The sequence below is a fragment of the Chanodichthys erythropterus genome, chromosome 4, assembly GCF_024489055.1.
Source record: "Chanodichthys erythropterus isolate Z2021 chromosome 4, ASM2448905v1, whole genome shotgun sequence".
NCBI classification, from domain to species: domain Eukaryota; kingdom Metazoa; phylum Chordata; class Actinopteri; order Cypriniformes; family Xenocyprididae; genus Chanodichthys; species Chanodichthys erythropterus.
In genome coordinates this window covers 28,741,121-28,766,350 of record NC_090224.1, presented here as the reverse complement: position 1 = coordinate 28,766,350, position 25,230 = coordinate 28,741,121, and the positions used below count along the sequence as shown (strand labels likewise).

General features: G+C 43.1%; 1 protein-coding gene across 4 annotated transcripts in view; it reads left to right on the top strand.

The window, feature by feature from the left end:
* Window positions 1-25,230, top strand: part of traf3ip2a (TRAF3 interacting protein 2a) — a 132,672-nt gene that overhangs the window by 96,348 nt on the left and 11,094 nt on the right. For 3 of the 4 annotated variants that reach the window (XM_067384677.1, XM_067384676.1, XM_067384679.1), the window contains one exon: window positions 22,013-22,117. The exons of the other annotated variant lie outside the window; for it this stretch is intronic. In XM_067384677.1, the coding sequence (XP_067240778.1) occupies window positions 22,013-22,117 (105 nt within the window). The remainder of the gene's footprint in view (window positions 1-22,012; window positions 22,118-25,230) is intronic. 4 annotated transcript variants of the gene reach the window in all.

Here is a 25,230-nt window from a genome sequence, read left to right as displayed (position 1 = left end):
TTTGGAAGTTTCATGGCAAACATTAGATCTTTCACTAATCCACTCTGAGGTCTGACGGCATCGCCGGCGATACCACCGTGGTTTTTTTCTTATCAGTGTGAAAGAGACTCAAAATACTCCATCAATCTTGCACATACAATTAAGAGTTATACACCATTTTAATCTGTGGAATATCTTCTTTCATTTGTATACACTCAGAGTAAAAACAGAATGTTGTGCTTTTTGTAAAATAAACTAACATGATGCGTGATCTCTCGTCTCCCTCTGAACGAACTCCAATCTGATAGTTCTCAGAAAATGAACTGTAACTTAGTGAATACCAATGACAAAAAAATTACACTTATGTCTAAAAAAACGTTAAGATGTCAGGTTTTAAATCATGTAAGTCAAATCGAAAACAAAACTTCTGTGTTTATGTAATCTGTATGAAAAGAGAGCCATGTCAGAAATCCGTGATTCAGCTCATTATCCGCTAATGGAAACTCCATTCATGGAATAGCCTCTTCTTCTTTTAGATGAATTTGTGGACTAAAAATGCACAAAGAGCGCCCTCCGACTTCGAGGATGAATTGAAAACACCAGCGCTCATAGTAATGACAATGAATATTAAATTAATATAACTCCTCTGTATAGAAAATTGACATAAGCATATGAGAATCCAATATTTCTCCAAATGTGCATGCTTTTAAACTAAAAGCCTATATTCAGACTCTTTGCATCACAGAAATACATTATATTTTAAAGTATAATATAAAACCATTACTTTATATTGTAATAATATTTTTCTGTATGTTTCATATATCATAATGAGCTTGAGACATCACAGAAGGTTTTTTTCACAGCCTACCTGACTGGAAGGCCTCATTAATATGCAAGTCATTTCAGCTCATTACTATGCAATTCATTTGTCTTCTCAGGTGAGAATAGCCTCCTCGCATACTGTGTTTCTTGGCAAAAAAGTGTCTTACAAAAACTAAATCAATATATTGTTTTATATGAAGGAGTAAGCAGCATAATTTTTACATAATTTTGAAGCAAAAACTCTAGTTTACAACCTCCAATACCCTAAAGTCTTGTGAACACAGATTTACTATACTTTTTTTGGCCTTATTTCAGTGACTTAAGTTTTTTGTTTTTTCAACAACCACGCATAAATGTTATTCCTTCAAAAACACAAACATGTACATACATGTGTTCCTCACATATTATTGTAGCCTAGTTTGTGCTGAATACAGTGTAATGACACTTTTTCCATTAATATGTTTATGAACAACTGAAAAAAGCACAAATGTCAGGGCATGTCAAAACTTCTCCAAGCCCCAAATCAGCCTCAGACTCCAGAGGGTTAATGGGGGATCCAGCAGAAGTTAGAAACTGTCTACTCTGCCAAATGACACCAAAATCATGAGCTATCCCAAAAGAATACCTGGAATCAGTGTAGATATTTGCTACCGATCCTGAAGCTAGCGTGCATGCTCTAGTTAAGGCTACTAGTTCTGCAGCTTGAGCTAAAAAATTATCTGGAAGTCGACCTGAAGCTACCACTTCAGTGATGGAAGTTACTGCATAGCCTGCTCGTCTGTTACCCTTAATAACTTGAGCTGAACCATCAACAAACAACTCCAATTCTGCATTTTCTATAGGAGTTTCTTTTATTTCACTCATAGCTGCAAATGTAAGCGTAACACAATCGTGAGTCATTTCTCCTTCATCCTCTAACACAACTTCAGTCATTGCAGACATCATACATGAGGATGGGTTTGTGACTGGCGCACGTTGTAAAACAATGTTCGGGGCTGTGAGAGTTGTTAACCAATTTCCCCAACGAGAGGAGGTGACAGAAGTGACTTTTGCTTGATTCATTAGTGCGGACACTGTATGAGGGCATCTTACATTTACCATCTGTCCTAATACCATTCCCGATGAAGCCTGAAGAGCTAGATGAACTGCCTGCACTGCTCTAAGACATGGGCCCATCCCTTGAGCGATTATGTCAAGTTTACCAGAATAGTAATGAATGGGGCGTAAACTGCCCCCATGATCTTGCATTAGACATGCAGTCATAAAGCCTAAGTGTTCATGGACATAAAGCACAAAGGGCCTATCAGATTGGGCAATTCCTAATGCTGGTGCTTGACATAGTGCTCTCTTCAAATCATTGAAAGCTTTGAGATGAATTTCTTCCATACAAACAGTATCAGAATCTTTAACCTGGCCTTTCAACAAGTCATAGAGTGGCTGAGCAATTGAGGCATAGTCTTAAATCCAAGGTCTACAGTAACCTGCTGTTCCTAAAAATGATCGGAGTGTTTTAATGTTAGTAGGTGGAGTTATGGCTTTGACTGAAGCAGCTCAATCCTGTGTAATGGATCTATTTCCTGCACCAATTGTTTGACCCAGAAATGTGACTTGGTTTTTAGCAATTTGAGCTTTGTGAAAGCTGCATTTGTGTCCTCTTTTCTGCAAATAGTCCAACAATGCTGCCAATTCAGTTTGATGTACCTCGTGATCTGTAGAGGCAATCAAAATATCATCAACATATTGAATCATAGTGGACTGTTTGACTGGACATTCTGGATCACACAAGTCACGTCTGACAGCCTGATGGTATATAGTTGGGGAATTCTGAAATCCCTGTGGTAACCGTGTCCACTTGTATTGCTCATAGTCAACTGTGAAAGCTAACCATGCCTGGCTGTCAGAGTGCAATGGTACAGAAAAGAATCCATTATACATATCAATTACTGAAAAAACCTGGCAATCTAATGGTAGGCCATTACAAATTGTAGATGGATCTGCTACTAAGGGGTGATTTTATCAATATGTTTATTGGCTACTCTGTAGTCTATGGTGAGTCTCCATGTCCCATTGGATTTCTTGATGGGCCATAAGGGTGAGTTACAGGGACTGTTAGTCTTAACTAGCACTCCTTGCTTTAGCAATTTTTCTACAATAGGTTTGATTTCCTGTATAGCTTCCTTATTGATCGGATATTGTTTGGTAACAGGAGGTGGAGTTCCTGTCAATTTGACTGGTTCTACACCTGTCAAAAACCCACAATCATCCTTGTCTTTAGCCCAAATTGGATGATTCTGTAAGAAAGCATACTCAGGAGTGGTCGCATTATTAGTAGAAACTTGTGCTGAGGAAATTTTTATGCTAGCAGATTCTGAGGACAGGTCTAAAGTTAGATGCACTTGTCTCAGTAGATCCATGCCTAGAATTGCACTTGTATTTAATGGAGCACATAGCAATTTCGTAGTCAGAGTCTTTAGGCCTAACTGTACCTCTTTGGACAGGGTTTCTACAAAACAGAATCTTCAACTATTACACCAGTTAAACAAAGTTTAGTTTTCTTGTACGGGATGTTTAAACCTTCAGCCAATTTTGTAGAAATTACTGTAATTTCTAAACCTGTATCAAGCAAAAAGTCAATCTTTCTCTTGTATGCTACCTTTCACAAAAATTCTTTGGTCATTGTGATGGATTACAGGGGAAAGGTAGTTACTCACAGCCCCAACAATTAGTTTTTTTCCTTTTCTTTTTGTGCTTTTAGAAGAGCCTGAGCGAGCTGTCCTAAAGTTTCAGTGTAACTTGGTGGGACTACTTCAGGGTTGTAGGCAGGCTGAGAAGGAGCAGAGTTATGCATATTGTTTCTTTTACTATCTTGCAACTTCTTCCTACACTCTTTCTCCCAGTGATCTGCTTTTTCACAGTAGTAGCATTTGCCTTCTTTTCTATGCCATCTATTGTCTTGATTTGTTGTGCTAAACGTAGCTGCTGCTTCTCTCACTTTTGCCTTAATATCAGCATCTCTTTCCCATGTAGCTAAGCTGTCTAGGTTAGCTCTGATGGTTTTGTTAGACCAAGTTGGATCTAGGAATGGCAAGGCTTTTCTGTATTCTACTAAAAGGCCATCTGACCACATGCGGACTAAGGGTCCCTTGTCATCTAGCACACATTCAGAATCATCAACTATTCCACTGTAAGTCACAGCTGACTGACAAAACCTTTCAGTGTATTCACTCACAGGTTCTTCTTTCCTTTGCACAAAGTTAGTGATTCTGGACCAGTCTATTTTGGGTCCCATGATATTCTATATAATTTTCAAAACACCTTCTCTCAAATCGCCTTTACTGACATGTTGTAGTTCAGAAGTAACAGCAGACTCAAAACTGTTGAATTCAGTTTCATTTAGAATTTGTGACATCAGCTGTGTGACTTCTGTCAATGACATGTCATAGAGACGCATTTTGCTTATCAATGCACTTCTAAATTCAGGAAAATTTGTGCGTGCTGAGGGTAGTCTGGGATAGTCTCTCTACATCTTTAGGACTCAGCGCCTTGGCAGACTGACTAACTTCATCCCCATCAGTTTTTGCTGCAGCTTTGTAGCGGTTCAATTTCTTAGTCAAAGAAGTTAATCTAGCACGGAGCTCTTTGTTCTGTTCCTCTAGCTCTGAGTTACGCTGAGACTGTTGTGTAGCTAGCGTTAAACCAAATTCTCTATGGCAGCAGATAATGCCTTTCACATTGTTCTTGCAAATACATGCTCCTAGTACCTTTTTACACTCATCTTGTCTGGATGGACAAATCTTGTCTGGATGGATCTCATATTTCTGAGTGAGTTCTTGTCTAACTTTCTCAGTGACTATTAGGTTCATTTGCACTCCTAACTGTGATTTGAATTCACTATCTGACCACAAAGGAGTCGCAAGACCACCTTTATCAGTTGTGGGGATCAGTCTAGTATTCTTTCTAAACATTTTGTGAGTTCCTTGGTTACCACACAATCAAAACACTAAAACTTCTCTGATCAGCAGAGGGCACACTTGTTAATACAGATCAACTATTGTCAACCTTCGTTGAAGAGAGGACAACACAAATTATTAGCACTTTACACTAATTCTTCCCTGTCTGAACAAAGGATACCAATTTTAACACATAATGCTAAATCTTCTCTGCCTAAACAGAGGATAAACAACCTTCCCTTATAAAGCAGAGGATAAAACTTCCCTAACTTTACAGAGGATAAACCAATATTAGCACGTGATGCCAATCTTCCCTGCCTGAACAGAGGTTACCAATATTAGCACTTAATGCTAATCTTCCCTGCCTAAACAGAGGATAAACTTCATCTCTAAAAGAACATTTTTAGAGGATAACTTAGTTAACCAAACCCTACAGCTGTGTTAACTCTTCTCTGACGGCGCAGAGGATTACACATTTGTAGATTGTCTGGTCTTAATGGTTCTTTTGGATAGAGTATCACTCACCAACCCTTGGGTCAACAGGAAAATTCAGCCTGGATCTTCTTTTGGATCACATCTTTGTTGTGCTTGAAGTTTCAATCTGGATTGAGGTGAGAAGCTCTATCCGGGTCACGGCACCAAAACTGTTGGAAATCTCAGAAGCATAGACCAGGAGACTTTGGGATCTCTTGAAGCAGAAGTTACTCTTTATTGAGAAACACGCTGTGCGTCGCTGTGGTCATCCAAAATCTAACTAAGGCAGTGACTTGTATATAGTTCATATACATTCAAGGGGGAGGGATACATAGAGCAGAGGTGTGGACAATCTAAACAAAGGATGCAAATGCAGTACAGGAATCAGATCATTGCCTACATTTCCCAGCCATGATCTAATCAGCATAACTGTGTAATTCAAATGTGTAGGTGCTAATCCAATCAGTCTGGCAGTATCACCTATACCTTTACATTATCATAGAGACAAAAGCACAGCTGTATCTTGAGCTGGTCATGCCACATGGCCAGGAAATGCATGAGAAAAAAGGTTAGTGTCTCAGACACCTGGTCTGCCTGCCTTGACACAATATACATAAAGATTTTAGTTCATATACTATTACATTGGAACCTAGATATAACATAGAACAAATTTGTAATTCCACAGTACTAATGAATGTCACACAAAATGGTGATTTATTTTCTCTGACAACTAAACTTCCAATGCAAATCAGAACCGTTGTACAACTGACTCCTAGCACACAGAGCAGTGTTTCATTCCTGAATGAATCTGAGTCTTTGAACAAATCAGTTGACCGAGTGATTCAATGGCCTAATAGATTATAGAGATCCACTTGATATTTATTTCTGAACGAATCAGTGTTTTGAACGAATCAGTTGAATAAATGACTCATTCATTAGCACAATGACCTGCCGACACCTACTGGCGACATTAATTTCATAATCCAAATATCGTTTAATTTTGTCATTCATTTAATATTTCTGTATTCAAAATGTTGTTATAAAAGGCAGCATAGACGAAAGCGGATAATTGAAACAGTTAACAGTATATCATGTAAAAAATAAAATTATATATATATATATATATATATATATATATATATATATATATATATATAATAAAAATAAACTAAAATAAAATGAAATAATAATAATTATAAAAATAAATAAATTAAAAGAAATTACAGCAGTGTGGTCAAGTTCAGAATTACAGTATCAACATGTGAGCATTTAAGGATACATATCTTCATTGTCTTATAGTCCATGCCAAGACAGTTCAAGGAAATGGAATGATTTCAAGCTTCTGGAATGATTTAGATTTACCTTTAAACATATTTCCAATCTTTTCCAGAAGTTTAGTTTCTTTGATCAGGATTATCCAGTCCTTAATTAGAGGTGGTTCAGTACTGACCTATTTGTTCATAATTGTTTTTCTCCCTAACATCAGTAAAGTTTTAAAGATATCTGAATATTCCGGGCAAGAGGAGGGCAATACACCCAGCAAGCACATGAGTGGGGATGCTGTAACCTGTTTACATATTTGTAGTGAATTAACTTAAATGGGAAATATTAATAATTATTCATAACTCAATATGATTTATTAATTATGATTAATTATGAATATGTAAATCTGTTGATCAGATTAACTGGATATAGCTACATTAATCTTAATATTACAATCAATTAACCTGTGGTCCAGGGAACACTAAGTGTTGATTGTTTAATAATTCTAAGAAATGTTCATTTCCATGTTATGGAAAAATACATTCTTATTGTACAGTGCTACTTAGAGCATAGATTCGGGATCTAAATCACTTAAGAGGCAATTGATTAGCATATGGAGTCAGAACCAAACATATATTGTGCACAATCTTTATTAACTAACTCACAAACACATAACTAAACTAACAAACACATAACATACAACAAAGGTCACACACACATTGACACAATCATACACACACACTCCGTTGAACCGGAGGAGGTACTGTTACTAGAGCTGTAGGAAAAGTCAAAGACAATCTGTAAAGGAATCATCAGTTTCTTCAGCAATGGCAAAGGTAAATCTTACAAATTAATACTAAATCACTGTTTAGTGTTAAAATGTACGATACTTGCAAGATGCCTTTAGGCTGAGGAGCGTCGGATCTGCAGGTTGAGGATAAATCTTGAGGTTTTCGTCTGAAGTTGTTGCCAGTCTTTTCTATGTTTGGTGATGAGCACATGGCTGGGTGTTCATAGGCCGGGGCCTACTGGCCTTGCGGGCCTGGCCTAGGCTGGCCGCAAGGAGATCCGTTCGGTCGTCCAGAAGTAAGGAAAAGAGAGGGAGTGGCATTTTTCACTGGCTTTTAACCTCTGGTCAAAGTCACACCTCTCAGTTGTTGACCGGACCAATGAAGATGTTGTAATTCCCCCCTTGAAGGGGCTTTTACGACTAAGCAGATTAACAAGCTGGGTTTTTGAATAAGAACTATTAAAGATTCTTGTAATACTGATGTGTTGCACAGGTATGGACATACCGCATACACAAGCATTTAAATCTTCCCGCTTTGAACATATAGACACTAAACATGGCATGATTGAAGTTACCTTAAATGTATCATAAAACATACACATAAATACGTGAATACAATGATTGTAATGCAGCAACAGTAATAATGGATAATATTTCATTTCCTGGGATTGTGCCTGTTCATTTTTAGAACAGTCTGTATATACATTAATGCAAGAGAGTCTGTGTTATGTGTGAATAATGCAGGAAAAATGCACATTTTTGTGTGTCTCTTCTCTGCTCTCCATGCGGCATTTATTGGTGCAATAAAACTGGTAACTCGGGGGATGGGGACAGTCGGATCCCAGAGTGAGCTTAAAACTATTGGTGAACTAACAAATAATTGTGTCTGATTTGTCTCAGTCATTACATATTATAGACAGTTTATCACAAATGCCATTCCAAAAATCAGCAACCACAGATAATGGAAGAATGTTCCAATGCTATTTTTGCATTTAGAACATTGGGGAGATACAGTAGTATTTATTTTGCGATATTTATTTGGCAACATATAGGCTCTATGTACAATATTAAATTGCATTTCTTTAAATCTTTTGCAGACTGAGATATTTAATGGTAATCTTCCCAGACATTTTCGTAAATGTCACATTTTAAATTCTTACTCCATGTCTTCTGCAATAAAACCAAATTGTCTGCTTTGTGATGGCTTACCATAGAGTAAAATTTGGATATGAAGTGTTTAACTTCGGTATCCTTAAGAAAAAAATCGATCCTAAAAGAAATCTGAGCTATTCAGTGTAAGACTAGAATGTCTAGTCTGGACAAAATGTCTTATCTGCAAATATTTTAAAAAGTCCTTTTGGGGGATATTATACTTTAAGCGTAGCTCATTAAATGACATAAAAACACCTTTGTGGAATAAGTTGTGTATCCTGTATATTCCCACATGAATCCAGTTTCTAAACTGAGAGGTGAAATGGTGAAAATTTGTTTTACCTGTCAGTACGGATAGTATGGGCAAGCTCTGATTATACTTGAGAGACCTTCTAATCTGTGACCATGTTTTGACAACTGATAATGAGTGGGTTTCCTTTTACCTGGTCAGGGATTCGGGTTTTCTGGTTTAATAAGTTAACCAAAGAGACTGGGTTACAGAATTGTTGTTCTACATCTAGCCACAGAGCATCTTCAGGTTTATGTATCCAATCTAGGAGAGTCCTAGCCTGTATTGCCCATTAATAAAATTTAAAGTTTGGAAGTGACCATCCATCTGTATCAGTGGGCAATTGTAAAGTTTGTAGTTTAACTTTAGGTCGTTTACTGGCCCAAATAAATTTAGACATAGCTTTATTAAGATCTTTTATATCGGCATTTGTCAAATTAAAAAAAAGTCATGGATAACAGGAATAAAATTTTTGGGAAGATTATCATTTTTATAAGGTTTATTCTTCCTGAAAAAGAAACGTCTCGGGTTACGGATGTAACCCTGGTTCCCTGAGTAAGGGAACGAGACGCTGCGTGAAACGCATTGGGAACCTTCTGCGTGATATCGTCATTGAAGCACTCCTGTATCCAACCAATCGTGTAACGAGACGTCAGAGGCGGGTGACGTCACGGACCAGGAAACTATAAAGCATGCCCGGATGCAGAGAACGCTAGCTTCTGTGGAAAATCTGAAGCAAGCACTCGCAAGCATGCAGGGGTACGGCGAGAGACGCAGCGTCTCGTTCCCTTACTCAGGGAACCAGGGTTACATCCGTAACCCGAGACGTTCCCTTTCGTGGGAACTATCGACGCTGCGTGAAACGCATTGGGAACGCAATCCCAACTGTGCCGTACTTCAAATGCTTGTTATGTTAGCTCGACAGTACGGAGGACCCCGGAGTGGAGCCTACATCAAGGTTATAATATTTGATAAATGTGTGCTGGTTTGACCATCCAGCTGCATCACAAACGTCACTCATAGAGACGCCAGACATCAAAGCTCTTGATGCCGCCATACCCCTTGTGGAATGAGCGCGGACGTTAAAAGGAGAGGACTGTCCAACCGCTTTATATGCAAGTGAGATGGCCTCAACCACCCACTTGCTCATCCTCTGCTTGGACGCCGGTCCACCTTTATTAGGAGAACCGTAACAGATGAACAATTGCTCTGTTTTACGCTCTGTGGACATAAGCGTCCAAAGCCCTCACTGGGCAAAGCAGATTTAGTTTTTCCTGATCCGAGGATATAAAAGGAGGAGGATGAAAAGCTTGAAGCACAATGGGACCCGGGACATTGGTGGGGACCTTAGGCACATAGCCAGGTCTAGCATGAAGAAATGCTCTCACCATTCCAGGAGTGAACTCCAGATATGAGGGGGCCACTGAAAGGGCCTGAAGATCTCCAATTCTTTTTAGAGAAGTAATAGCAAGTAAAAATTTGCAGACACCTCCTCCAGTGGTTCAAAGGGAGCCTCAGCTAACCCACATAGAACCACTGATAAGTCCCAGACCAGGGTCCTTGTGCGCACTGGAGGCCTCAGCCTCAGTGTACCACGGAGGAAGCGTGACACGAGGGGGTCTCGACCGACCGAGGAATCCCCCCCAACATGATAGGCTGATATAGCCGCAACATAAACCTTCAAGGTTGAATAGGATAAGCCCTCCGAGAATTTTTCTTGGAGAAAAGATAGCACAAAGCTGATAGGAGCACGGGCAGGGTCCGTTTCATGTTGTCTACACCAGGTAGAGAATAGATTCCACTTATAAGAGTAAAGCTTCCTCATGGAGGGAGCCCTGGAGCTAAGTATGGTCTCAACAACCTCAGATGAGAGACCAGCCTCTATGAACCTGTCCCCCTCAGAGGCCAGGCCCATAGTTTCCATAGTTCTGGGCGGGGATGTATTATCGCACCGCCCGCCTGAGATAGAAGATCCCGTCTCAAGGGGAGCTCCATCGGAGCGCCGTCTATCATGGACACCAAGTCCGAGAACCATATGCGGGTCGGCCAGTATGGGGCCACCAGTATCAGGCTGACCCCTTCCTGGCGTACTTTCTCCAGGACTCGTGGGAGCAGAGCGAACGGGGGAAATGCGTACAGACGTAGCCTCGGCCACGTCTGTACCATGGCATCCAGACCCAGGGGTGCTGGATGCGTGAGGGAGTACCAGAGCGGACACTGGGTTGACTCTCCCGAAGCAAACAGGTCTACTTGTGCTTGACCATAGTTTTTCCAAATGAGACCCACCACTTCTGGATGGAGTCTCCACTCCCCGGGCCTCGGCCCCTGCCTCGACAGGGCGTCTGCCCCCACATTCTGACTCCCGGGGATATAGGCTACCTTCAACGAAAGCAGCTTCCCCTGAGACCACAGGAGGATCCGACGGGCCAAGTAATTTAGTTGGCGAGACCGTAGACCCCCCTGATGGTTTATATAAGAGACCACTGACATATTGTCTGTGCGGACCAGCACATGATGGTCTCTCAGGTCTGGGAGAAAGTGTTTTAGTGCTAGAAACACCGCCATCATCTCCAGCCGATTTATATGCCAGGAGAGTTGATGGTCCTCCCAAAGACCCTGAGCTGAGCGACCGCTCATGATCGCTCCCCAGCCCGTGAGGGAAGCGTCTGTCGTAAGCATTGCGCGACGACCAGAGGCTCCCAACACGGGACCCTGGGACAGGAACCAGGGGTCTTTCCACACGGCTAGAGCACGAAGGCATCGCCGTGTGGCTTTGATCATTCGAAAAGGGTTCCCCCTCGGGGAAAACCCCCTGGTCCTGAGCCACCACTGTAGGGGTCTCATATGCAGGAGGCCAAAAGGAATTATGTTGGACGCAGCTGCCATTAGACCCAACAGTTTCTGAAACTGTTTCACAGTGAGAGACTGGCCTAACTTCACCCCTTTTACGGCTGACAGAACAGAGCTCACACGGGCAGGAGTCAGACGTGCCCGCATTGTTGTGGATTCCCACATAACACCTAGATAATTGGTGGTCTGAGCCGGTATCAGCACACTCTTCTTGGCATTGAGCCTCAGCCCAAGCCTTTTCATGTGAGACAGAACAACATCTCGATGTTGAACTGCTTGTTGCTCTGAGCGAGCTAGAATCAACCAATCGTCGATGTAATTCAGTATGCGAATGCCCTGGAGTCTCAAAGGAGCCAGGGCTGCATCCACGCACTTCGTGAATGTGCGGGGTGATAATGATAGGCCAAACGGAAGAACCTTGTACTGGTAAGCTTCGCCCCCGAAAGCAAACCTGAGGAACTTCCAATGAGAAGGATGGATGGACACATGAAAGTATGCATCTTTCAAGTCTATCGTCACAAACCAGTCCTCGGACCTGATTTGGGGAATGATCTGTTTGAGTGTAAGCATCTTGAATTTCAGTTTTTGTACAGACTGATTTAACACCCGTAAATCTATGATAGGACGAAGTCCCCCATCCTTCTTTGGAACTATGAAGTAGCGGCTGTAAAAGCCTGACAGCTTGCTGGGAGGAGGAACCCTTTCTATAGCTCCTTTTTGCAAAAGTGTCATAACTTCCTGTTCCATAACCAGAGACTGCTCGGGGGTCACCACTGTGGGAAGGACCCCATTGAATCTGGGCGGGCGAGACCCGAACTGAATTCTGTACCCCTTTTCTATCATGAGCAGCACCCAATTTGATATATTCGGTAGAGTTTTCCATTCTTCCAGAAAATCTACTAAGGGAACCAGTCTCTCGAGACTGGCCTCTGGTGTTTTTTGAGCACTTGGCTCGGCGCTCTGAAACGGCGTGCCGGCAGAAGTCAGCCGAATCAAGTGTAGGCCAACCCTCCTCGGAGGGCGCTGGATGGAAGCGGGTGCCAGGTGTTTCAACACCACGCTTCCTCCAGAAGGGGGCCGCCCTCTTGGGTCCTGACCCACAGATATCAGGACCGCTTTTTAGAAGCCTTCCGTGCCACAATGACAGCCCGCAGGTCGGTCTTGGGCTGAGAAGGCTTCTGTGCAGCCCGCCCCTATCCCCAGAATCTACGTGGGGGAGCACGGGTGGCCACACTGATCTTTTGCTGCGCTCTGTGGTGCGCTGAGGAGCTCGTTGCGGGCCGAGACTGCTCCCGCTCAACAGTCTCGGCGGGGATTTTAGACCGGCGGGGGAGGAACCTCTGAAACGCCGCAGATTGTTTCTTGGTCTCCTGGAACCTCTCGACGACAGTTGTGACTGCGTCACCGAAGAGGCCCGCAGGAGACAGCGGTGCGTCCATAAGGGCAGACTTATCTCTGTCCCTTATGTCGGAGAGGTTCAGCCACAAGTGCCTCTCCGTGGCCACCAGGGCTGCCATAGAACGGCCCACTTCCTTAGCCGTCTCCTTGGTGGCACGGAGAGCCAGGTCTGTCGCCATGCGCAGTTCCTGGATGCACTCAAATGTGGCCTCCCCGCTGGTATCTATTTCCCCCAGCACTTCAGCTTGATAAGCTTGCAGCAGCGCCATGGTGTGAAGACACGCTGCTGCCTGCCCTGCTGCCGCATAAGCTTTGCCCACCAAGTTAGATGTAGTCTTAAGGGGCTTGGTGGGCAACGTCGGTGCTTTTAGGGACGACGCCGACTCGGGTGAGAGATAGCCCGCGAGCGTCTCTTCAACCCGGGGCATCGCCGCATAGCCACACTGTTTCAGCCCCACGATATTACTATAGACCGAGGTCTGGGGGCTGAACACTCTATGCTGAACCGGTCTTTTCCAAGATCTAGACACCTCAGTGTGTAGATCTGGAAAGAACGGCAAGCACCGACGTGGAGGTAATGACCGCGCGGGGAGAAAGCGCTCATCGAGTTTGCTTTTGGGTTTTACATCTCCCCGCTCTGCTTCTGGCCAGCTAATATTTAATTTGGCAACAGCTCTGGCCACTACCTCCATGAGCTCCTCATCTGCAGAGGAAGAGGATGGCGGTTCCTCATCCGCTGCTTCGACACTCATCACGTCAAAGACAGATGAAGTGCCGATGTCTCTCCCCGAGGGGAAGAAACCGCTGGGCGTGCTTCCACCACGGCAGGAGAGACAGTGGGTCTGGCAGCTAAAGGGAGAGATAGGGCGAAGCCCGTCTCAACCCCCGCTGCCAGATCCATTTGTGAACCCCACGAATGGAGCCTTCGCTCTGCCTCGGCAGCAGCGGGACCCGATCCGCGGGGAACACCAACCGAGGCACCCTCCGCTTTATCAAAGAGTGCCCGGCGAGATCGCAGCACTCTGAGGGTGAGCCTCTCACAATGCACGCAGACAGCTCCCTCGAGAGCTGCCTGCGCGTGCTCAACCCCCAGGCAAATAACACACATATCGTGTGTATCCCCGTCGGGGATAAAGCGAGTACAGGGATGCACACACTTCCTGAATCGCTTGCTGCTTTCATCTGCCATTTCTTATATATTTGTGTCTTATGGGTGTGTATGTATGTATGTTTATACTGCAACTCTTGTCCTCAGACAAAGAGAGAGAGAGAGAATGACAAACAATAAGACGCACAACAGCGATCTTAAACACACACACTTGTTGCTGCAACTCTTGTCCTCAGACGAAGAGTGAGACCAGAGAAATATATATATATATATATATATGGACAGACAACAATAAATAAGACACACGGGATAACATAGAGTGCTTGCTGAAGATAACAGAAGCTAGCGTTCTCTGCATCCGGGCATGCTTTATAGTTTCCTGGTCCGTGACGTCACCCGCCTCTGACGTCTCGTTACACGATTGGTTGGATACAGGAGTGCTTCAATGACGATATCACGCAGAAGGTTCCCAATGCATTTCACGCAGCGTCGATAGTTCCCACGAAAGGGAACGGGGAGTTTTGACCATTTTGTTAAGTCTTCCTTGACACGGGATATAGATGTTTTAATATTGGCATCATAAAGTTGTGAGAGTTTAGATGTAATACGGAAACCTAAATATTTTATACCTTTAGGAAACCATTTGAATGGTTTAACAAAATTAGGTTCAGATGTGTTTAGTGATCCTAATGGCATTATCTCTGATTTGTGAAAATTAACTTTATACAAGAAATGACTCCAAATTGCTTAATACAATCCATTAGTTGCGGCAATGACATTTGTGGGTTAGTTATAGTTAGCAAAATGTCATCAGCATAAAGCAATATCTTTTGCTGTCTATTACCGATATTAACACCGTGAATTTTTAGATTATTTTGAATGTAAACTGCCAGGGGTTCTATTGCTATGGCAAATACTAAAGGGGACAAGGGACAGCTCTGACGAGTTCCCCTCTGAAGCACAAATGAGTCAGAGAGAATGCCGTTAGTTAATACAGCATCCTTAGGTGATGTATAGAGCAATCTAACCCATTTTATAAAGTTTTCACCAATCCCAAATCTGGTCATGACATCAAACATATAACTCCACTCCACCCTGTCAAACACCTTTTCGGCATCCATTGCTAGTAAAATTCCAGGTATGGAGTTTTGATCAAGATGGCATATAATATAATCTTCTAGTATTACAATAGGAGTGGCGGCCTTTTATAAATCCTGTCTGGTCTGGGTCTATAATGTTGGGAATTACATGCTCAAGACGCTTAGCCAGGATTTTAGCCAAAACCTTTAAATCTACATTTTACAAACTGATTGGTCTGTAAGAGCTGCATTCCTCTGCATCCCTCTGCATCCTTTTCTTTTTTATGTATTACAGTGATATTAGCTGCATTCATATAATGGATAGCTTGGATGTCTTGCGAATTATATGTCCCTATCTGCCTTACTAGTGAGTAATTGGTATAATTGAGCTATCAAAGATTTAAGTTCAACAAGAAGTTGGGCTGATTTTGAGGAGTGGATAGGAATAAAATGTATAAGCCTTAACAGTAGGACTTAAAAATCTCCATATATTATTCAGACCAAGCTCTTGACATGAGGTTTTAATAATACTAGCAGTTTTAGGGGCTGTGTTAGCTGCAGGTGATTTATCCATATCTGGGTTAAGGTAACAGTTAAAGTCCCCTCCGAGGATTACATTGTTACAGTCTAGGCATGCTATTTTATTATAAACCTGGGAAAAGTAATCATCATCGTATGTATTTGGAGCATATATGTTTGCTATCACAACCTCCTCTCCATGCAACAAGCCCTTTATAATAACTATTAGACCTTCTTTATCAGAATAGCTCATTTGTAGTTGAAATTAATTTTTATGGATCAGTATTATTACGCTACGCTTTTTGGTGGAGAAAGATGAATAATAAAGTTGGCCAACCCAGTCTCTGCCAAATTTTTGGAGCTCAAGATCATTCAAGTGGGTTTCTTGTAAAAGAGCAATATGAATTTTGTCCCTTTTCAAAATATTTAGGATCTTCTTTCATTTAACAACATTGTTGACGCCCTTTACGTTCCACGTACGTATCCTTATGTTCGAGCTATTTGTATTACTCATTGATAGTTAGTATACCAATTAGATGTGTAGGTATTAACTGCTTTAAAATGTTATATAAAAAACATAACAATAAATGGTTAAAAAAGAAAACCACAACAGCTTGAATCATAGAAAACAAAAAACCTCCTGCATGAAAACAGAACTGTGCAGGTGGACAAAAAGCTTTTAGCCCCAAACATGAACGGGGGATGTAATATTGTGAAAACACAAAAAAATACTACATTTGTGAAACTCTCACATTCATTGGCTGGTCCTGTTAAGGGAAGCCAGAAAAACATCAGGCAGAGAGGTAACAGCATGGGAGTCTAATGTTCATAATTTCGTGTCACGAAAATGTTTCCTCTGCGTGTCATAAGTGTATCGTTTGTGTCAACATTGCTCCAAGCCAAACAGGCTAACGTATATCACAGTCGTCCGCATTAATTGCAGAATATATTAAACAGCACTTTACACATTTCGTACGACATAAGTACCTGTGAGGGGATACTACAGTCGCTGAGTCGATTCCAAGAAGGCATTCACCTCCGCGGGCGTAGACAGGTAAGTGTCTTTGCCGACTGCGTTGAACACTCTTATAGTGGCGGGGTAGATGAAGGCATATTTGAATCCTGCTTCCCGCAATCGTCTTCGGGCCTCTGCCGTCTCCACTCTCTTCTTCTGCACGCCAACCGAGAAATCTTGAAAAAACGACACTTGCTTCCCCTCAATGCGAAGGTCACCCGAACATCTCGCTGCTTCTAAAACCAGTCTTTTATCTTTGTTGTTGTGTAGTCGAACGATCACAGGTCTCGCTCTCAGATGTTCACCTTTGTTTCTCAGTGGTCCAGTTCGATGCACCCTTTCTAGTTTTATCCGTCCATCCTTTGCGTTCATATTTAGAGTGGCCGGGATCCAAGTCTCAAAAAAAGCTGTCAGGTCGCTCCCCTCTATGCCCTCTTTGAGCCCAATGATTCTGATATTCTGACGTCGGCTTCGATTTTTAAGGTCTTCTACACGTTCAAGTGTTTTTTGCAAGGACGACTCGATAGATGCCAGGCGCGTTGAGCTGTTAGCTTGGTTATCTTCGTGGTCAGAGATTCTCTGTTCGGCCTGTATATTTGCTTCATGCTGCCCAGTGCATCGAGCAGCTTTGCTAGATTTTTATAGTTGGTCAGTTAAATAAAACAGGCATTGTGTCAGGGTTTGGCTGTCGGCGCCACCCAAGCGCCTTGCCCTGCCGGCGCCACCCAAGCGCCTTGCCCTGCCAGCGCCTCCCCAGGCTCTTGCCCTGCCGGCGCCTCCCCAGTGCCTTGCCCTGCTGGCGCCACCCGAGTGCCCTGCCCTGCCGGCGCCACCCCAGCTGTCTGCCCTGCCGGCGCCACCCGAGCGCCTTGCCCTGCCGCCGCCTGCCAAGCTGTCTGCCCTGCTGGAGCCTGCCTGGATGGTCCCTCCAGTACCGCCCTGGCCCTCAGCCAGGACCCCAGACCAGCTGAAGCCCCCTGGTCTGTCCCGCCGGTCCCGCCCTGGTCTGTCCCGCCAGTCCCGCCCTGGTCTGTCCCGCCCTGGCCCTCAGCCGGGACCCCAAACCTGCCTGAGCCTCCCTGGCTCAACCCTCCCATCCCTCCCTGGTTTCTTTAAAGACTTTTCATTCTGTTTTGTTGTTTTGCTAGCTGACTTGGCTCCCCTCCCTCCCTCCCTCCCCTCTTTGTCTTTGTGTTTTGAAGTTTTTGTCTTGTTGTCTTGTTGTCATGTTGGTGTTTGTCTTGTGTTGTCGTGTATGTTGGTCTTGTGTTGCCATGTTTGTCTTGTGTCCCCATGTTTGTCTTGTGTAGTGGGGTAGTGTCAGGGTTCGGTCACTTCGGTCTAGTTTATTTCTTGGTTTTGTGACAGAGCTCTGACACTCCCGTTCTTGTCGTGTTTTTGTGTGAGCGTACAGTCTCGAGTGTTTCTGTGTTTCACGGGCTGCGTGCTCTCATGTTGTCTCGTTTTGTGTGAACACGTGGCTTATGAGTTTCATAGTCACGTGTTCGTGTCTCGTCTTGTGTAAGCACATGGCTTGTGATTTTTGTCTTCATTGGCCATGTGCTTGTGTCTTTGTTTTGTTTGGTGTGAGCACATGGCTTGTCATGTGTTTCTTTGTGCCATGTGCTCTCATGTCTATTGTCTTGACCCCGCCCACATTGTTATCTCATTATTGGTTGATTTGCCCCACCTGTCCTCCCTCATTTCCTGCCTTGTTTGCTCTCCTATTTATTCTCCTTGTGTTTGCAGTCCTGTGCTGGTTCGTTGTCACTGAATGTTGTATATTCCTTCGTGTTTCCTTCAAGTCAAGTCAAGTCAAGTCAAGTTTAAGTTATAGTCTGTTTTCCCCCTCGGGGTTGTTTTTGTTGTGTTTTTGTTTTATTTCATTATTAATAAAAGCCCTCTTTCTTCCTGCAATTGAGTCCTCGCTCCTTCCCACCTGACACATTGTGCCAAAGTTTCAGGCTGGGCTAGTTGTGTGCAGTGTAAATTAATATTTATGAGAAAGAGATGAAATGTAGTTGCAAAAAACACGTTAAGAATACATACAGCTGTAGAGCGAGGGACTATTATTCTGTTGAGCGGAACCGATGAACAACTGATGACGACATGGTTTGATTTCTGGTTGACCAATCAGCAGAAAGAGGCATTTCATTTCCACCCACATGTAGAGATCGAATATTCAAACTGATTATTCATTTCCAACCCCAGAATGAAAAAATGAAAAATCAAGTCAATTTGTTGTTTTTTTGTTTTCTTTTTAAAAATGAAAAATGAAAAAAAGTGTTGTTTTCAGGGCAGAGCACTTAAAAGGGCTTGCGCAGGATACCTATAGGACAGGGTGGCCTGGACAATGGGGACTAAAATACTGTAGTCATCCTCCCAATCCCATATAGCTAAGGTGCCTAGGATGCATATAGTGGGCATAAAATGTAGTTATACCCGGACATGGTCGGGGACATAACAGAAAAAACATAAGCTAGTCACAGTGGTGAGGCTTACGCAGAAAGGACATTTGTCTGAAGCTCAGGAATGTCCAGGTTATAAACCCTGACAAATGTGGAGAGAATAACCATCTGCGCCTTCAAGGGGGTGGATAGCTGCGACATAGACCTTAAGGGTAGAGGGATTACGGCCTCTATCCATTAAGTCTTGAAGGAAGGACAATATCTGTGATATGTCACAAGTCAGTGGATCCACGCTGCGGGCCATGCACCAGGCGGCAAAGATGGACCATTTGAGGGAGTAGAGACGTCTTGTTGACGGAGCTCTAGCTTGTGAGATGGTGTTTAAGACATTCTTGGGGAGGCTTTCAGGCTCCCATTGAAAATCCACACGTGAAGATCCCACAGCTTGAGCCTGGGGTGCCATATCATTCCTCTCACTTGAGAGAGGAGGTCTTGCCTCAAAGGAATTGGCCATGGTTTCTTGGACATTAACTGAGACAGGTCAGAGAACCATGGTTTCATCCTCCACAGAGGAGCCACCAGGAGGACCTTATGAACCCTCTCTCATTTGTTTGATAACCAGGGGAATCAGAGCGATCGAGGGAAAGGCATACAAGAGGAGGCTGGGCCAGTTGTGGGCCAGTGCATCCCTGGTTTTTGAGAAACATATTGGGCAATGATAATTGTCTTCTTAAGCGAAGAGGTCGACCTCTGCCATCCCATTTTCTGAACTGTGTGGGGGTGGAGCGACCATTCCTCTGAGGGAAGGTTGTTCCGGGTCAACATGTTCGCCCCTGTGTTCAGTTCTGTACATATGCTGCTCTCAGTGAGAGCAGGTTGCATTGGGCTCACTCTAGGATTGTTTTTGCTAGAGTGAAGAGGGGCTTTGAAGAGAGCCCACCCTGGTTATTTATGAAGGACACCACTGTCATGTTGTCTGATCTGACCAGGACGTGGTGTCCCACCAGGAGAGGAAGGAAAGCTTGGAGAGCTTGATATACCATCATCATTAACAGACGGTTGATATGATGCTCGCTTTCCGGGCCGTTCCAAGTGCCAAAGGCCGGACGGTTGTCACACAGAGCTCCACCAACCCATCTTTGAGGCATCTGTGAAGACGACCTTCCTCCTGTTCATCGTCCCGATTGCCACGCCCTGCTTGAACCAGCAGGGGGTCTTCCAAGGGGCCAGGGTTGCGACGCACGCTGGTTCACCTTGAGCAAGCAGCGACCATGTCACCAGGCTTGGGACAGGACTTGTGGCTTCAGCCAGAACTGCAGCGAGCGCATGTGAAGCAGGCCCAGCTGTAGAGCTGGTGATGCTGAGCTCATTAGACCAAGCATCTTCTGAAATGCTCTGAGTGGCCGAGAGCTGCCTGGCTGGCCAATGAGTACACCCGACCAGCAAGGGCAGACGTAGTGCGGCAGGTGGGCAGGTGGATGGGTGGGCAACCTTCGTTTTCCATCCAATGGCAGCAGGCGGGCACAGGTGTGCGGCCACAGCTTCATCCAAAGGAGGTAGCTTATTATAACTTTTCTGCTCGGCACCGTCAACTGAAGTGAGAGCGTGAGAGGCAGGAGGATGTAGGCAGGCTGAGTATAGGGCGCACCTCGACTTCGTGAGCTCATCGAAGAAAGGCGCTGCCCGCTGAGGGGGCACATGATGGCATCCAGGCAGGAACCACAGGAAGCACTCGGGTGAGTTCAGAGTCGATGGACAGCCTGGCATCGATTGGCTCCAAAGACGGCAAGGGGGCGGGGTATTGAAGCGTGCCTGACCACTCCTCGGCATCCGAGGCCGCTATGGACATGCTGTCATTCAGCGGCTCTTCATCAGATCCCCCAAAAGAGACCAGGTCGCTCGCAATGGCAGAGGAGCGATGGAAGTGTCAAACCTTTCTATGTGGAGAGAGTGAAGTATGCGGGACTTGAGCCGACGTAAGCTCACTTTCATCCGAGCTCTGGGATCCTCTGCCCCGCTGTTTTTTCCTCACATGTCCCTGGGAGGAAAAAAATGGGAGGGCACAAGGGCGGAGTCACTCTCTGAAAAGAAAGCAATCCACGAGCGCAAAGAGGCCAGACTCATACAATCGCAGTGAGAGCAGGTCTGTGAAGCGTGGGGTTGATCAGCACTGCACGAGAGCAGTGATCTGAGTGGCGAGCTGGCAGAGCGGCGAGAGAGCTGCAGGCTGCTCGTGGGTGGCAGGTGCTAGAGAGCGGTAAGCTGCTTAAGAGCAGCGAGCAGATTAGAGGCGAGCTGATCAAACTGCTGCAGAGCAGCGAGCTGATCAGCGCCAAATTCCAGCTGCCTGCAGTTGAAGGCGGCTTCAAGTCTCGTAGTCTCAGCGAAAAGATGATATCCGCGTCGCTGAAGGAGAATGAATTGATTTGCCATGGTGAGACGGCCACTTATATAGCTTGATACCCTGCCCCTTTTGGTGGGCTCTGCCACGTCATCATTGATTTGTTTATTTTAACTTCACGAACCAATGGCTGTGCAGTTCCACTGCGTGATTGAAAAAGGCTTCAGAATTTGTCTAAAAAAGGAGTTTTCCCCATATGCGTTTCATCTTATGTATAAGACATTTGACGCAGTACAAGTGTAGTATTGAAAGGGAATGGAAGATACCCTGATTAAGGTGTTTAATTACTTTGAAATTGATTTCTTGAAAAAACTGAATGTAGTATTGTAGTCACAGTCTTGGGCTGTAGTTACATTGAGCAATATAACCTGTGCATGAGTGCTGTTATGAAAATTAGCATGGTACACATTCTATAAACAAGTAATTATTATTAAGCAATGTCAGGCAAAATTGGCCAGTATGTTTGTGTGTTTATATTCTCTGCTTTCTGCTGGAATAATTTGTTTTTTTTGCAGAAGTCAGTGCTAATCATTGTAGTGATCAGTCCAAAGTATAAGATAGATGTTGAAGGAGACGGATCTGATCAACATGGACTACACACCAAATACATACACACTCAGGTGAGAGCTGGTTGACAGCTTTCTTTTCTGATCCTTATATATAGATCTGTGTGAAAGTTTCTTAAATGAATTTAATTTATAAGGTTGTTCTTGTAGTTATAACTAACTCACATTGTTTAAAATATTTTAAGATATCTCTAGTACACTTGAAAGATGTAATATTACGACTGAAACTGACAATTCCTTCCTGTGACGTTCTCCTGTCATGACTCTTTAAAGAGGCTGTGGACACTATTTGTCTTAGTAACTTATCTATTACAAATAGTAGTTTATCACATGGCATTTTTTCCAATGGGGATTAATCACACCTGTTTAAACATATCTTAAAGAAAACAAACTTGGATTGAAGTATGCTATTTCAGATGTAGCCCAGAATTCTGATGTCAGTCTGATGGTCTGGCTATGTGAGACTACTAAGGGCCAAACTCATGCTACCTTCATAATCCCTGAGATGTTCTATTAAAATACCATGTTCTTTGGTATCAAAAGCTGTGCACAAATATAATTACATTAGAGCAACACTTTATTTTAAGTGGACAGCAATACATCTAGTCATGTTTGGCAACTTTTTTAATATGTTTTTTTTTTTTTTTTGCCTTTTTTGCCTCTATTGAGATATGATAGTACAGAGAACTAACAGGAAGTAAAGTGGTAGGGTGGAGCAGAGGGTGAAGACAGGATCAGCAAAGGTACAAGCCTGGACACAAACTTGGGTCACCTGAAGTGTAACTGCAATACAGTGTGCTGCCCACAAAGCTATCGGCTCCAACAGTTACGCCTAGCTACCTGACAAATATGTTTTCAGTATCATTAGGATGTGTAAAAATAAAGGTAAATTGGAGATCACAGTTTGTTTGTTTTTTGCAAACAGATTAGATTTAAATTAAGTCTATGCATTGTCAATGTACTGAACCATTTACACAGATTTTAAACTATGAGACCTAAAAGGGATTGTTATCCTGTGGCTCTGGTGGACAACATTGGTATTACAGCCTTATTTCCCATTGATTTAAATGGATGATCTTTTAAAAATTCCTATTAGTGAATTTGTGCAAGTGGGCATCGCCAGACCCATTAATTAACTTATATTTTGTAGTGTTCTTTTGTCATAAGTTTCTGTGGATGATGCATGCCATGTTTTGCGCAAATCAGATGAAAGGCCTAGAAGTTTGTAAAAGTAATTTTTTTTTAAACTAACTGGAATTGTGAATTCACTTTGAAATGAAAATTAGCCCAACCTTTATTCACCGTCAAGCCATCCTAGGGGTATATGACTTTTTTGTTTCTGATGAAGACAGTCGGAGAAATATTAATAAATATCCTGATCCATCTGAGCTTTATAATGGCAGTGATAGGGATCAATGAGTATGAGCTGAAGCGAGTGCTTCCATCCACATTCCATTCCATAAATAGGTGCTCCGCATGGCTCCGGCATGTTAATAAAGGCCTTCCGAAGTGAAGCGATGCGTTTGTGTAAAAAATATCCAAATTTAACAAGTTATGAAGTCGAATATCGAGCTTCAGTCCAGACTGCCTTGCGTATTCAACGTACGCAGAAAGTGTAAACCTCTTGCAGTTCACAAAGCTTACACTACGTCATGCGCCTTCCCTATTAAACTTACGGAAAAAGTGTAATTGATGCAACGCCAGTTTACACTTTCTTTGTAACTTGTATACGAAAGGCGGTCTGGCGGAAGCTCGATATTTGACTTCATAACTTGTTGAATATGGATATTTATTTTACACAAACACATCGTTTTGCTTCAGAAGACCTTTATTAACACTTCGGTGCCATGTGGAGCACATATTTATGATGGATGGATGTGGATGGAAGTATTTTGATCAGCTCATACTCATTGAACTGCCATTATAAAGCTCAGCTGCCTCAGGATATTTATGCAATTCCTGTATGTTCATCAGAAAAAAGAAAGTTATATACACCAAGGATGGCTTGAGGGTGAGTGAAGTTTGGGCTAATTTTCATTTCAAAGTGAACTAATCCTTTAAAGCAGTGGTTCTCAACCGTTGGGGCGCGCCCCCCAGAGTGGCTACTGGATGGGAGGAAAAAAACCTGAAAAAAAAAATGTGCAAATTTTTTTTTATCACTAAACTACTGTCATAAAAAGTTATAGTATTGTATATACATAACTCCTGAATAAAAATTAAAATGTGTTTGGACTGATTAAAAAAAAAAAGTTTTGAACAAATTTGATCGGTTTGTCAATAGTGAGCGCAAATGCAGGTGATAAGCGGTTTTATTAAGCGAGTCATTGAGTCGTTCATTCAAGATTCGTTCAAACGGCCGATTCATCAAGAATTAGACAGATGTTTGTGAATGGGTCATTGAATCTTTGACTCAAACGATTTGTTCAAAAACTCGATTGAGTGTTGCTGTGAGATGCGCTATGTTGTGATCTTTGTTTGGATTCATCGGATCTATTTTCGCTGCTAAAATAGACCAAAACAGTCATTATTTCGTCTAAAATGTAAGTGACTTAATATATTAACTTGTTTGTTGAACTGATATCAGTGTCACATTTTCAATCGTGAGGTGATGGTCAATTAAGTGATGGTCATTTGTCAGCTCTCTTGGTCGTCAGGTCGTGTGATGTATGTTGCTGAACTGTATTCAAATGTTATAAATATAAAAACACCACATTTTGAAATTTAACTGCAGTATGTCAGTTTAGTTTATTTGTGTGTGCTGTGGATCCAGATCTTGGAAAACGGCGCTCATTTGTTTGATTTCTCCTGCGCAAGCCTCAAAAGTTTAAGGTCCTTGCACCTGACTGAGTCCGAAACTGTCATATTCGTTTTTTCATATTCGTCATTTGGTGGATCAATTGTCAAAAACCCCTCAAAATATTTGCTACAGATGCGAAAAATGCCGAAAATCGAACCAAACGTATAACGTTAGGCTGCAAACGTATAAAACGTGAGGTCGTATTTAGTTTATATATATAACGTTATACACACAGGGTGCGATTTGTAGGAGGGGATGGGGGGAATTTCCCCCCTTCTGGTCTATGTATCCCTCCCTCTGGTGAAATATTTTATCCCCGGTGGGGTAATGCTACTCCACAAACCACCAACAGATATAAAATACCAAAAAT